Below are 15,653 nucleotides of genomic sequence, written 5' to 3' on the forward strand. Positions count from 1 at the left end.
AAGGAGTGAGGTGTTAAGGCAAGTGGAGCATCAGCAGCGGAGGCTGCAGCTGTTGGCTGCTCTGCAGCCAGGGCTTAATTGCTCATCCTGGAGGTTGGAAGGGAAACAGTCTCCCTCTCCTTCTGGAAAATGAATGGCCCCTCTGGAAGAGAGAGAGGGGGGGGGAGGAGGAGGAGATATTAATTTTATACAAGAAGGTAGAGGAGGAAGAGATGCGAAGAAACAGGCTGTATAGATGTGTATCTGCTCACCCAGAGCACAGCTTAGTAGCAGAGAGCAATGCAGCACCAAAAAAGCAAGGGAGGAGGAGGAGGAGGAGGGCAATCTTGAGGAGGGGCTGGGAGAAGGCAGTGGATTTGGAGTCTTTCAGAAGTGCTAGTCCTTGAGTGGCAGGTCTGAATGGTGTCAGTGAATGAGGTGAAGGCAGAGACAATGGCGACGGCAGGAATCAAAAGCCTCTGGTTTCCAGATGCAGCATAACAGCAGACGGAGGCACCCTTTTACGCAGTCGGTTGAAGTCTTTGGCTGAGCGCCACAGCCAGGTCTGTAGCTCTTTGAGCAGCCAGAAGTCATCCATCTTGCGCAGGAAGTGGCTGGGTGGGGTAAGCTCTAGAGGGGGCCCTGGAGTTGGAAGTGAATAACCCAGGGAAGCCATGATGCCTGCGATCGAGCCCAGCAGCCCTTGCAGGCTAGCCCGAAAGTGGGCTAGGCTGTGGCGCAGACTCGGCAAGGCAGTTGGAGCCGTGCCATCCATGGTCCTCAGGTAGCAGAGCAGGTGGCTGTAGGCCTGGTAATTAGCTGCTAGCCGGGCATTGTCATTCAAGCTGTGCCACTCCTGAATGTCTACGGTGGCACTTGGCACAGCTTCTACCCCAATTATCCGGGGAGGATCAAAGTCCGGCTCATTGAAAGGTGGCCCCAGGTAGTTGAGCTGAGGGGAAAAGACAGGAGAGTGTTAAAACTCACTTGAACAGGAATACCCACTTTCTCAGTTCTTTCCACCCACCACCTCTACAAATGCATCCTCTGTCTCATACAAAGGACAGGCAAGACAAGGAGATGTAAGTCTATGGGATCACAGGATATGTGATCCACAAAACAATCTTCTTTTTTTCTGTTGTGATCCCCCTGATGTTGCTTCCTCTGATCTCCTGTCCACCAGGGGGAAGGCTACCTTTTTTTTTAGCTGTTCTCATATAAAAATACTCCTGCTTATTCCAACGGCCCTCAAGCTGTGCAATAGCTGTCATGCCTTGTCACCCGTGATCCTGGAAGGAAAACATGTGACTGGTAGTGCCCAGGAATATAGATAAGAGAAATGGAATATAGATCCATGCAGTGGGGGCAACTGGTAGAGTTTCTGCTGATGGAAGGGTGGATAGCTTGGTTGCGGGAAAGATTATTTGCAGTACAGGTAGTCCTGATGACCACAACTGGGACCAGAATTTCTGTTGCTGAGCAAGGCAGTTGAAAAGTGAGTTATGTCCAATTTTATAATTTTTTTGCTACAGTTGTTAAGCGAATTGCTCTAGTTGTTAAGTGAATCATGCAGTCATTAAATGAATCTAGCTTTCCCATTGACTCTGCTTGTCAGAAGCTGGCTGGGAAGGTGGCAAACAGCAATCACCTAATTCTGGGATGCTGCAACCATTGTAAATACATACTGGTTGTCAAGTGCCCGAATTTTGATCAAGTGACCATGGGAATGCTGAGATGGTTGTAAGTGCGAGGCGGGAAAGGTCTTAAGTCTCTTTTTTCCAATGCATTTGTAACTTTGAACAGTCACTCAACAAATGATTACAAGTCGAGGACTAGCTGTACATAGTGCTACCTGCCAGAGGATGTATTTCTGTACGCTGTTGCCCACCTATGCCCGTTGACCAATGCATTCCTGGGCATGGGCAAAGTGTCCCTGAATCCACTGACTTGCAAAAACCTCACTGTTACCTGTTGCACTTCTTGCACTTCCATGCTCTACTGCAGTTAGTCAGTTTCTATCATTGAAAAAGCCTAGCTTCCCGGCTGATCACTCTGTTACAAACACAGACACATGCTGGCTTTATTCACACCTGCCTGCCTGCCCTGCTGGGCTGCGTTCCTGGGATTCCCCACCCCCTGCCAACAGTGGTGTCCCGCAGGCAGCAGGATTGCCCAGGCAGTGGGGTGGGTGAAGCACCAAGCGGAAGGGAGGTGTGTCAAACCCTGCGGGTGTGTGAAGAACCTGACAAGCTCAGGAGACAAATTAATTTCCTCTCTGTTGCCCGAGGGCAAGTAGAGGCTCCCCAAACAATTTTATAGCAGTAGCAGAGATCAGCTAACAGGCAGGCTGGGACGTGGCCATCACCATGAGACCAGCAGGAGAAAATGGGGGAAGGAGAAAAAGAAATTCTGTTATATTTAAAAATAGGGGCTTCGTAGGGGAAAAGATTAAGGAAAGGAACACGGAAGGTTTTTTGGAAGATACAATGTTTGTTTAAAATATGAAGTGATATGACCCTGCCTCTGTCAAGGGCTCTCCTTTTCCTAATAATTTCAGCTTTCACACATGGACCATTATTAACCTCATTCACTGATCTCAACTGTTTGTTGCCTTATTCCCTGCAAGTGTGGGATCAGACAGAGGGAGAAAGGTGTGTTGCGAATACACAAATGCTCAGATTGAAAATGTGTATGAATCTCAAAAACTAAAATTCTTCTTTACATTTTGTCATTTATTTGGGATTTGTTTAATGGGGAGGATCCAAAAGCTGTCTGGAACACTGAAGAAAACATCTGCATATAGATGCAATTAGACCTGAGTTTCTGCAGAAGGCATCTTAGATAGGTTTTGGAGGATCAGCCAGTCAGTGGCCATTAAGTTTTGGTAGCTAATCAGGTAGTCCTCATTTAGTGTTTAGCGTTTGGAGGGATGTTGCAAAGAGAACTGGCTAGACAACAACTTTCTTCAGCATCTCTTAGGAAAAGGCTTTTGACACTTAATGAAGCCCATGCTTACCACAGACTTCATTTCCTGCACATCCCACAAGCACAGAAAACCAAGAAAAGGCCATGGCAGAGATCTGATGCACTTAAACCACACACTTAGAGTCTCTAAACGGCTTGTGTGGGTAAGACTGTTCTGTTACCAGTCAACATCCTTTCATTTCTCCTGGCTGCCTAAGCAGCTTGCTCTGACTATACCTCCTATGGCAGCCTTTGGAAGTAGTTTTGATTCTACAGAAATCACTTGGGAATAAGTTTGTAACATCCCTCCAAAAGCTGCCAGCAGGATGGCCTGCCTAATTGTTTTCCTTCCCCGACAGGTTGAGAGCAGAGCTCTTTTGACTGTGGGGCACTTTCCCTAGGCCTATTTGTGTTGTTTTGCTTTTCCCCCTTCTGCTTGGTTGCCAACCATTAAACATTGCGAATGCTACTTAAGATAGGCTGGGCGGTCCCTCCCTAACCCCAAGGCATCAACACAGCTTCCTTGACCATCATCTCTTTGTTACTCTCCGAATTCCTCCTTTGTATTAATCTCCTGAATTTGACCTCAGTTAATTTCTTTCTTCTATAATGAGAGGAATGGTAGTATTAGCACAAATCAAGTTCAGGTCTTTTCAGTAGATTTTTTTTTTTTATTTTAATTCAATTTTATATCCCGCCCTTTTCCAAAGATGGGTGGTAGGTGTTTGCTTGTGCTCCCATTTCCACAGGAAAGCTCAGGAAAAATAAGTGTTAGATTTTTCTTTGCAAGGTAAGGCAATGAGCAATATAGCCTTTTTATAGGATCTGATTTCCCAGTTGCTGCACTTATTGGCCTCAGCAATCGTATTGCTACAGTGCCTTTCCTTATATTCATTTGACTTATCCTTGCCTCTTCCATTTCTTTATTTTCAGGTTGGTTTCTTATGAAACATCCTTTCCCAACCTGATACCGTTGTCTCCAGATGGTTTGACTCTAAGTTCCACTAGCCCCTGGCTGTTTCATGAGGGGATATTTATTATTACATTTATATTGCCATCAATTCACTAAGAGTCTGGTGCTTGGAGTCACAGTCCCAAAGGTTTGGAAACTACCAGGTTGCAGGAAGCAATTTTTACTTTGCTTTACTAAAATCTTAATCTGTTTGGCCTAGGTTATTTCTAGAGGCCTGGATCATGCTCTAATTTCTTGACAATTAAGATGGACTGGAGATAGTCCATTATGGTGCTGACCTTTAAAATTCTAATGGCACGGGACTGGCTTATTTGAAGGAACACCTTTCTCCAACTTCATTTATCAATCCCATCAGATCTCATAATACAGGTATGTTCCAGTTCTGATGTCTTGAGACCTACATTCGGCAGGGCCTAGATGGGGGGGTGTCTTTTTTTGCTGTAGGTCCCATATTATGGATCTCATCACTTCTGAACTTCTGAAAGTCCCTCTTTACCTGTTTTAGCTTTGCTTTTATAATTTTTAATTCTTTTAATAATTATTATATAACTTATACAGATTATTGTATGCTAGCCAGAGTCATTTTCCATGGGATGACCAGCCATATAAATTTAGTTAATACTTTTCTTTAAAAAAAAATCTTTACAAATAGACAACAGTTTGAGAGTTTGAGAGACTAAGTTCAAAGTGAACCTAAGTATGCATTGCAGATGAGAACCAACTGCTATTGCCATCTCTTGTTCACTCACTGAAAATAAGTGTTAACTGAAACTTGGCTTTTCTGTGAACAGGTTTCATACCTGTTTTCACATGAATTTGGAAAACTGTGTATGTCTGTCTGTATACAGAGCTATATATTTTGAAGACATTCAGATCTTTTGTGTTCCACGTGGGCTACTACACGGGAATGCACCGTTTACTGGGATTGGCAAAGTAAATTCCCATATTGATCATCAGTATGTATATAATATAGGATCAGTATACAGTTACTAATCCAGTATGGTATCTCTCTCCCTTCTAGTTGCTATAATGATATCTTTGATGAGTATTATAGCATCAATATTTAATTGAGGACAGTTTTATCAACAAATGGCACATATTCACCATCCCAGGTTTTATCAGAATGTAGTTTTTCAATCCCTGCCCTGACAGGGAAAGAGGACAAGATCAAAATGATTATCATTTTGACCTCAGTGAGCACAGTGGAGGCCCAGAGAGTTCAGTTTAGGCTAAATTTGCTTCTGTTGATCAGCCTCTTCCATCTTATTATTACCGAAATTTGTTCATTTCTGGGACATCAAGCAACTAGCTGCTGTATAATGGCACAATTCTTTAGTTTTCTAGACTGTGAAAATCTGACCTTCTTGATCCACCTCCTTAAAAAAATATTTCTGGAATGTTGACACGCTAGAAAACATGGGTCCTGCATTTTCCATGGTCCAAACCAATTAAATTCCTGATTTGATTGCATTTGACGCTCAGTGTCAGGGAAAGCTGCCAAGGGGTAGGGCCTGAAATGCCAGGTAGGCCAGAGAGCAGGGATGCCACGCAAATTGATGAGGGGCTACCCCCACTTTCTGCAGTTGGGCGTTTCCCTGGCAAGTTCCGACAGACGAGGCCTCACCTCACCCCAGCAGGAGATCCACAACAGATTGTAAACAGGGAGACTCCACCGGTGCCTGAAGGCAGGGAGGAGAAAAGATGTCAGATATTCTGCCAAGTGACAGCCATAGCTCTGGAGAGCGAACAGTATTTCAGCTATTCACCAGGTAGGAGGAAATTTTAGGTGCTGGCACAAAGTGTTACAGGCACAAAATTTCCATATCCCTAAATCCCTTTTCAAATAATATGAAGAATCAGTCTGTTGCCTTCTCTTGCAATGGGCTTTCAGGATTCGATATCTGGTTGTATAATCTTTCTCTTCTTATGCACCAGTCTTATTCATAATTTTATGAAGCTGCAAGTTACACTGCTTTCTGTTTACAGCACTCGTATCTTTCCCTACCACTTCTTGCATCATTTTAAGTTCCAGAATGGGGAAAAAAACCAACAAACAACTGCCTGAGTCCTATGGAAAGGTGACAACAGGAACCCTTCATGCAGAAGTGACCTGAGGTGTATTAAGCCCACATGACAGAATTCAGAGAGAGAAAAGCACAGCCTGGCCTTCCTTTGCTACAGAGATATCCAAGTGGAGAGAAACACGGAGGCAAAATTTTCCAAGGAGATCAGCTGGGCAGGAAAAAGTGGGAGATGGTTCAAGGAAAGGGGAAGGCAGAAGCAAGAAAAGAAATGTCTAGGCAGTTGCTCAGCTCAGCTGCTTCCATTCTCCCAAAGCTTCTACACTCACATAAGTGGCCGCAAGCGTGTGCAGCTGGTGTTCCAGATAGCGAGTAAGGTCGTACATCTGCTGGATGGACTGTCTGGTGGTCACTTGGTCCGTGCGGTTCAGTGCAGGCACCCCGGGCAGGTTCCAAAGCGTGGCACACAGGAAGGCAAGGATCCCCCACGAATCTCCTGCAGGGAGCACACTTGTAAGGAGCTGTGGGCAAAGGGAGCACTGTGACCGGGGGAGCAAAGCCTGCATTCCCCATTCCTCCTTCCTCCACACCCCACTGCTCCCAAGAGAAATCATAGGAGAAAAGGACTTGTCTTGTTCACTCCTATTGAATGTATTTTCCCCCCAAACTCATTACACACATCAAATCTACATGCATGGCTCAGACCCTGGGAACAGGTAGCTCTTTTAGCTTGGAGTGATTCAAGATATTCTGATGCTGTGGGGAAGAGTTCACCAGAAAAGCCTTTTGTCAAGCAATCCTTATTCCCCATCAACCCTATTTGTCCCGTCCTTCTTTCATACAAGCAAAATGGCTGCATGTATTCTTGTACTTCTGACATGTCAGCAGAAATTTTTCTATTTTTTTCCTCCCCCACAGAAAGGGTTTCCCATGGCAACAGTTAAAAGCAATCACGGCCAATTAAGACTTTCCCCAGATGCAAATAGCAACTTTAGGGGATGTGTGCCTGCATGTGTAGGTTTCAGTAGGGCCAGGGCAGGGAGAAGAAAAATCCCTAGTACTGCTTGCCTGAAACCAAGATTGCTATTTTCATTATAAAACATGTTACTTGGATTCACCTCAAGTCCAATCCAGTTTAGCCTAAAGGTTACCAAGATTGTTCTAGGATGAAAAGATTCTTACATAATGTCTTTTTCCCCCTTTTCTCTTTTGGAAACTCCTTATTTTTGTTTCCTGCCCATATAGTGCTGGCAGATTAGGGAGATTACCAGGTCTCTCTGGAAATATCTATGTCAATTTTGACTCCTGGCAATTGCTTGGACTAGTCCCTGCAGTTTTCTTGGCAACATATTTTGGAAGTTGTTTGCCATGGCCTCCTTCCTAGGGTATACAGAGAGATACTGGCTTAAGATCACCTAGCTGATTTCATGCCTAGAGCAGAATTAGAACTCATGCTCTCCTGGTTTCTAGCCTGGTGCCTTAGCCATTATATCAAATTGGCCCTCTTATTGTTAAGGAGAACAATGTCTCCTTAAGAATCCCACCCGAATTCCCAGTGAATGTTCAGAACTGAGGCAAAGGCTTATTTTCAGCAAGGCATAAATTTAAGTGATCTAATACTTGACAGAATACTAGTCAGAGATTCTGTGTTAGTGATCTGGGTTCATTAATGTACATTAAACATTATATGTTTTATAGATAATGAACGAATTTTTGAAATACATTCCGCGTATACCTTAAACTACAGTTTTTCTATCAAACATTTAACTGTTTGGCTGAAATAATGCTCTTAGCCCCAAAGAGAAACTATATTTCCTAAGTTTATTAGCACACCATAAATGATGTAATTCTAAAAAACAAAACAAAAAACCTTAACATTTTGAGAGTGAAATTTTGGATGCTAATAGAAAAGATAAATACAGCCAAAAAGCTCTAAGTAACATGAAACATTACATGGAAGGCTAAGGCACATTCCTGCATTGTTAGGAATGCCACAAAAATTATTCATTTAGCTTGCTTGGTGTTTCCGTTTTGCTCTGTCGGAGACAGAAATATTTACAATATATCTTTATTCCCAGACCAAGGATAGGAATATGGTTATGCCTGTAAAGCTGCCCTAAAAACCTAGTGCATTACTCATGCCAATGCCTCCCACTTGGGTGATTCACCTACGAAGCACGCAGCCTGTCCCGGCCACTCGCGCTTCATTAAAGACTATCCCGTGGCATTTTTCAGGGCGTGCCACACCCAAGCGTAGCCCAGCCTCGCTGATTCCATCTTGCTTCAGTGCTTCCACTGTTCTTCTGCCCACCAGGGACAGCATCCACCCATTCTCTCTCCCACGCAACCCAGAGATTTCCTTGCCTTTGGTATAAATTCTATAGGAATCTGTACCACTTTCCTTTTGCAAGTTTGAAGAGGGCAGGGGTGGTGTCTTAACAAAAGTGTAAAGGATATTTTTTTAGTCCCAAGTGGATGTCAGCTATAGAGTAGCTCCTGCCCGACCTTGATCATTCTTTCTAAAGAGAATGAAGGAGGAGGGAGGGTTTGGAAGGCTCTTGCTGTGATATGAGAAATTCTGCTTCATCACCAATGACGGCTTGCCATTTCTCGTAAGGAAATATTCAGTGTTCCACCCTTATCTTCATTCTGGGAAGTTCCACATAGCTACTTAGATACATTGTCAAAACAATTGTCCTCATCCTTACAGTGATCGTCTTCATCACTACTGCCCAAGAAATGGCAGTGGCCAACCACCAGCATCCCCTCCAGCTAACCAGGAGAGGAATGGAAAAACCTAGCACCCCTATACCTTTCTTGGTTTGCAATGCTTTTTTCTTCCTTCTTTGCAATTAAGGGGGGAAAAACTGTCGAATTGCTGGGAGACTGGGCTTTAAGAAGACCCTTGAAAGAACAGCAGAGTGCTGCAGTGGCTTAGCCTCTGTAAGTTAGGGGGAGAATAGCAAGGAGCTTCTTCCCAGATGGCCCACCCCCAAGGCCTATCCTTTCAATTGCTCAAATGCATTCATCGCCCTTCACTTTGTGCCAGGAAGTTAATTGGATGCCTGAAAAAGGGAAGCAAACTTGTGTGGTCAGGAAGACTGAGAATGGGAACTAGATAAGATTACACTAATCCTGCATGTGGAAATGTTTTCAATGTGCTGATAGCACCTGGACTTTGAACTGAATGTTGGTTCCACACTAGCAATGAGACATTGTCCTCCACACTACATCTGAAGCCAGTAGCTTATACTGTATATAATACATCAATATGCATCGCTTTCCTTCCATGAAGTACTTTTTCACTCTTCTCCTGCTGTCTGAGGCAACTGCTCCCCAGGCCCAATGAGAGGGCTCATCCTGCATAATAACATGTTGCTCTTTTCTTTTTTTTATTGAAAAGTTTTACAATACATTTTTGAATACAAAAAACCCCCTCCTCCCCCTCCCCAACCCCACCCTACCCTACCCTCCCCCCTCCCCGACTTCCCAGAGCTGAATACAGGGTATAATAATACAAACAAGCATAATCTAAAATATGCTAACAACAATAATAAAACATTAAATTCTATCACACTTTAACTCTCCAGTCAAAATATTAATAAAATAACTACTAATTATACGTCATAAAAATCCGCTACTTATTCAAATGCTAAATGATACTTTTTAGTCCCATATTTATTCTGAATATATTCAATCCATCTACTCCATTCCACAATGTATCTCTGTTGCGATTGATCTTTCAAATATGCTGAAATCTTTGCCATTTCCGCCAAGTTAGAAACTTTCAAAGTCCACTCTTCTATAGTCGGCAGTTCTTCCTTCTTCCAATATTGTGCTACTAAAAGTCTTGCTGCCGTAATTAAATTCAACATCAACTTTGTATCTATAACAGTAGTATGTGTAATAATACCCAATAAAAACAATTGCGGAGAAAACTTTATCCTTTTCTTAAATATCTTTTTCATATTCCACCAAATTTTTATCCAAAAAGCTTTAACCTTTTTACAAGTCCACCATATATGAAAATACGTTGCATCCTCACAACCACACCTCCAACATTTGGGCTGGCAGTTCGGATACATGTTGCTCCTTTCTATCATGGTTGCAATCACATGATAATATTTTTATTTTTCAGATATAATGTTAAATTGAAGGTAATTCTACATTTTCTCTGCTTGGGTTGTATCAGATGCAGATAACATGAAGGTACCTAATAACTGCTAAATCCAGCACCCAAATAAATAGTCCAGCTCCATAAAGGATAAGGTGAAATTATCCCAATCCTCTCAGCATTTCTGTATAATCAGAAAGATCCACCTTCTATTTAGACTATTACAAATTAATTAAGATGAAAAAGACAGAATAAAGAACCTTGTTTAACTGATTCAACACAATTTACCAGAATCCATATGAGGACTTTGTATAGCGGCTATAGCCAATGTCCTCTTGGTTAATAATTTATACTTTCCTCATTAAGTTATGAATATATGAATTTTAACACTTCGTTAATCTGATAAGTGTTTGTTGTCTGCTAGACTGTATAGCCATTAGACTTTTTCTTCAATTCAATGGACAAAGTTTATACTTGTGGATGGAAAAAGAGTGGAATATGATGAAGAAAATGACAAGCCCCATCCTTTTGAAACAATTGCATTAAATAAGATGATGAAAATGCTTAGATGCTTAAAAGAAGATGCTAGACTTTCTGTTGTAGTGAACTGGGGGAAAACAGCATTAATCCCTATACACCTTCACTGCTTGAAGGTGACTTACAATTTTTTTTTTGGGGAAAATGTTAGCCATGTAAAAGGAGAAATGTCAAAAATCAATATTTAATATTTAAATGAATAAAGGAAAAACACAATATTTATCCTATAAACTATGATGGGCATGTCTCAAGTCTATATTTTTCCCCACAAAGCCAAATTCCATTTTTTTAAATAATACCTTTATTTTGAAATATATTATTTGAAGTTGAATCTATCTATATCTTACAACAGTGATTTCAGAGTATTTCTGACAGCACACAGAGATTGTTAAACATAATAAAAAAATCTTTACATTTACATTACTTTTTAATCTCCTGTTATATAAGCCAAACAGCTAAGTAAGATAAGAATGAAATCTCTCTCAAATTGAGTTTGACATACCTAGACTGTTTTCTTGTAATACCAGTAGTACCTAAGTCTAGCCTTACTTGTGGTCTCCCATCAAAATACTCTCCAGGGTTTTCAATGTTGTTGTGCTTTTTAGATTAGTGAAGGTAAAGTAGGTGCTGACAGAAATAAATACAGCATTTTACATTCTACTGTGATCATTTTAAATATCTCTATTTGTCTTCCAAATTTTGTTTTTCTGAGATTCAAAAACGATCTTTACTAGCAGAAAAGAATAGTATTCCCTGCCAGATATCTTGGTTTGAATGTGACCACAAATCATATTAGCACTATGAGCCACAGCACCTTCCTGGAAGCTCACTGTGAAATAAAGTTGTACCTGGTCTAGTTCTCCTCTTATGTTTATTGCTTTCCAGCTTAAGTTTCCCCTGCATTTAAGAGATGGGTGAATAACCATTTCTGTGCATCTCTTGTAAAATTGGCCTTGCTGAAGGTTGTCGGCACAGTTTCTCATCACTTTTGAGACTGGAAAGACTGCAGCATAACACGGAGTATAGGCTAAGGTAAGTTTAGCACCATTCGAAAGAGTAGATCTCACAGCCCCCAAGCCCCCCCCCGGGGAAAAACTTTGCCTTGCCCATTTGTACATGATTCACTCCCTTCCGCCTTTTCCTTGATCATAGGGTCTTGCAAAGTATTCAGCCTGGATACCAGCCACCAGAAGCTTCCTCAACCCTATTCTAAAGGCAGTTTCAGCTGTAGGCGCCATCCATTCTGAATCAGAACACTTAGTACCTGCAAACTAAATTAAGACTATCCTAATCATCATGCTGATTACCAGCGGTCTACAACAAACCAGAAACTGGCAGACACTGTAAGGATGATTCATCCGCTTTATTCTGGCAGCTTTTGACGGAGTGTAGTTATTCAGCCTCAGATTGTCTCCTGCTTTTCTTTTTTAGACAAATGGAGTCTTTTTCCAAATGACCCCATGACATCAACTGATTTCTACCATTACCTATACATAAGACTGCCCTTACTATTAATCATTACTCTTTCTTCTTCACTCCTTAAATTTCCCAGAATACACATTTAGTGGAAGGCAACTTCAACGTTCCAGATTTAGAACAGAGTTTTCTCCCTTCTTCTGACACAACTTTGGCCATGGACACAGTCTAGAGCAAGGGTGTCAAACTGCCGGCCCGTGGGCCAGATGCGTCATGCCAAAACCGCTCCCACCCCATTGCCGGCAATGGGGAAAAGTCGCGATACGTCGCAACATATCATGTGACGTTGCGGGTTTGACACCCGTGGTCTAGAACATTTCATCAGTGATGTGGCTGATGACACGGCCTCGCTCAGATCTGCCCAGCTCCAACTGAGGCTTCAGTTTCTGCAGCCAGGTCCCGCCCCTCTGCTCAGTGGTCTCTGTCTGCCAGACCATTTTGGCTTGGGATACAAGAGAGGCTGGTTATCTGGTTTTCATAGAGTCTTCTGCCCACATAGGGCTGACTAGCATCTGTCAACCTGTTTGCTGACTCTTAATGTCAAGGTGCTTTTTACAAAGAACACTAGACTTGTTTTTTTTCTTCCTAAAAAAATACCTTCACTGCTCTTTTGAAAGCATGATAGTCCTGTGCTATGCAGGAAGTCAGTTTAAACCAGGAAAGAGAACCTGGTTTTGCCAGAGGTATGTTCCTGATTCTGACATCAATGAGTGCATTAGAGATTTTTTTTATGTATTTATTAGATTGTTATCCTGCCCTTATTATTTTTACAAATAATTTAAGCTGGCAAACATACATAATGCTCCTTCCTCTTCCTATCTTCCATACAACAACCCTGTGAGGTGACTTGGGTTGAAAGAGAGACTGGTCCAAGATCACTGAGCTGGCTTTCATGCTTAAGATAGGACTGCAACTCACAGTGTTCTGGTTTCCAGGCCAGCATGTTAACCACCACACCAAACTGTCTCTCAATGCATCTACAGTTTCACATGGCTATACTTTTTTTCTTTACCGTTTCTATTATTTGGGAAGGGAGTGCAGTCCCATTTTATCTATTCCCACCATCTTTTGTCTATCCACAGGCGGTTATTGTGGTGCTTCTGGCAATGACCACTAAATCCTGGCAGTTAATTTATTTTGGGGCTGTTATTTAATTCTTTTTAAATTTTTGTATTGTTGTTTTTTATTGTTGTTAGCCACCCTGAGTCCTTCGGGAGATAGGGCGGCATATAAGTCCCATAAATAAATAAATAAATAAATAAATAAATAAATAAATAAATAAATAAATAAATAAATAAATAAATAAATAAATAAATAAATAAATAAATAAATAAATTGCCATTCCCTTGCAGCACTAACCAATGATTCCTTGATTATCCAGGTCTCCTTCCCATTCCATTTACTCTCCCTCATGTCTGCCCCACCACATCCTGGCAGATGATGCCTTAGTGGGTGAGAAGAGAAACAAAGCCATCACCAATTGCTTTCCTTAATTTGTTCGTTCTAAAACAATTAGAACAGTGCTACTTGCAACCACTGAAGAATGGAGGCATGCACTTCATGAACGCGAGAAAGAGCCTTTAAAATAATAAAGGAACCAAGTACAGCCTTATGGGTTTCCCATGGCATAGTTCAAGATTATTGGTTTAATTGCTAATGTCTGTAGGAAGCTGCAAGTGAACACATGATATTCAGGCTGACCTAATAAGCCAATTGAATGAAGAACATTGTGAAATGGTATTTCTGCAATGCAATGTCACATAGAGAAACATTTCATATACACCATCAGATGCCGTCTCCAAATTCTTAACGTAATGGAGAAACTATTTTTTCAAAAAGAATGCATTAGCAAGCTGACACTGTATCTTATTGTTTAAATAAAGATTATAGTAGCTTTTTTGCAATAACATGTAACTGTACAACAATTTGCCATTGCAACAATAATCTCTTATAGGAAGCAGGCATAAGACCACCAGTTCAAATCCAGTACCTTAAGTACTATGTGAGCTTTAATCAACACAAACACATACACACTCAATTATGAACAAGACAGCATGTGAGAAATTGGAAACAAAACTCCATTCTCTCTCAAAATTCACTAGCAAGTTGTACAGCATTTCAGATTCATTTTCTAGAATAAGGTTAGAGATCTGGGGCCTTCCAGATGTTTTGGATATAATTCCCACAGTCCATTGATACTGATTGTGTTGACTAGGCCTGATTAAGTTCAAAACATCTGGATGATACCATTTTGTCTATGCCTAGGTGAACTAATAGCCTCTTTCAATATAAAAATGCCTCTTTTGTTCACAGTAAAGCTATGCTCAAATTTTTCAAACTAGGGTTCCATGAAAATTTGGAGGTTTTTGTTCACTTGAAGTAAAAAAAAAGTTCACTTGAATCAGTCAATTTTCTGTCATTAGAGTTTTTGCCTCTTAATGAGAGATTCTGGGTTTTAAAAATTATAATTAACAGGTTCCAAGGCCAGAAATAATTCAAAAAATCCTGCCTTTCATTTAGGTGATATGTTTCTTCCTATTTCACATCCTACCAATATTCTTTTTGTATTTCTCCTACTTTGGGTTATGGCATCTTTTTAAACCCTGCAGTTAACTGGATTCACATTATCAATTTTGAGCAACCAAGATGATTAGGGGACTGGAGACTAAAACATATAAGGAACGGCTGCTGGAATTGGGTATGTCTAGTTTAATGAAGAGAAGGACGAGGGGGGACATGATAGCAGTGTTCCAATATTTCTGGGGCTGCCACAAAGAGGAGGGACTCAAGCTATTCTCCAAAGCACCTGAAAGCAGGACAAGAAGCAACGGATGGAAACTAATCAAGGAGAGAAGCAGCCTAGAACTAAGGAGAAACTTCCTGACAGTTAGAACAATTAACCAGTGAAACAACCTGCCTCCAGAAGCTGTGAATGCTCCAACACTGGAAGTTTTTAAGAAGAGACTGGAGAGCCATTTGTCCGAAATGGTATAGGGTTTCCTGCCTGAGCAGGGGGTTGGACTAGATGGCCTCTAAGGTCCCTTCCAACTTTATTATTATTTTTATTAAGACATTAGTTGAAAAATATAGATGCTTGTACGAATTTACCAAAATCAATAGTTAACACACACACACACCAAATGAACTGCATGTATTTTTCACACCTCCAGTTCAGAAGAACTTGATAACTATTTTATTTAGTTTATATCTGTTCTGACAAAAAGCACAAGTCCATTTTTTTTCTTATAAAATTAGTCTCTGAAAATTTACTGTGAACTAGGACTTGATTTTTTTGGGGAAAATATATATGGAATTTCTTTAAAAGAAATAGATACATGTTTGTGTCTCTCTGTGTGTGCTTGCACACTTACGTCTAGTAGAAAAGGTTTTTACAGCGAACAGCCACAAAGAAGAAAAACAGCTTGTGAAAAACAAGAGGTTGTTTCTCCAGCCCTCCTCAGCATCAGACATTCGCTATCAAAATTTGCTTTAAGCAAAGACAAACTTATTAGCACATCGCAATGCTGTGAAAAATGCCCTCATGGATTTTCAGTCCAAATATTCCTTTTCTGTTGAAGGATAGCTTTGG

The 15,653-nt window shown here is 41.1% G+C and overlaps 1 protein-coding gene across 1 annotated transcript in view; it reads right to left on the minus strand.

The window, feature by feature from the left end:
• Positions 1 to 448: 448 nt before the first annotated feature.
• The window catches only part of CLCF1 (cardiotrophin like cytokine factor 1), a gene marked incomplete at both ends in the record, with an annotated part of 51,620 nt that continues 36,415 nt past the window's right edge, over positions 449 to 15,653 (minus strand). The window contains 2 exon segments of the mRNA XM_081325875.1: positions 449 to 931; positions 6,267 to 6,458. Of these exon segments, the coding sequence (XP_081182001.1) occupies positions 449 to 931; positions 6,267 to 6,458 (675 nt within the window).

This window comes from Vipera berus (genome assembly GCF_964194415.1).
Source record: "Vipera berus genome assembly, chromosome: 1".
Classification (NCBI taxonomy): Eukaryota; Metazoa; Chordata; class Lepidosauria; order Squamata; family Viperidae; genus Vipera; species Vipera berus.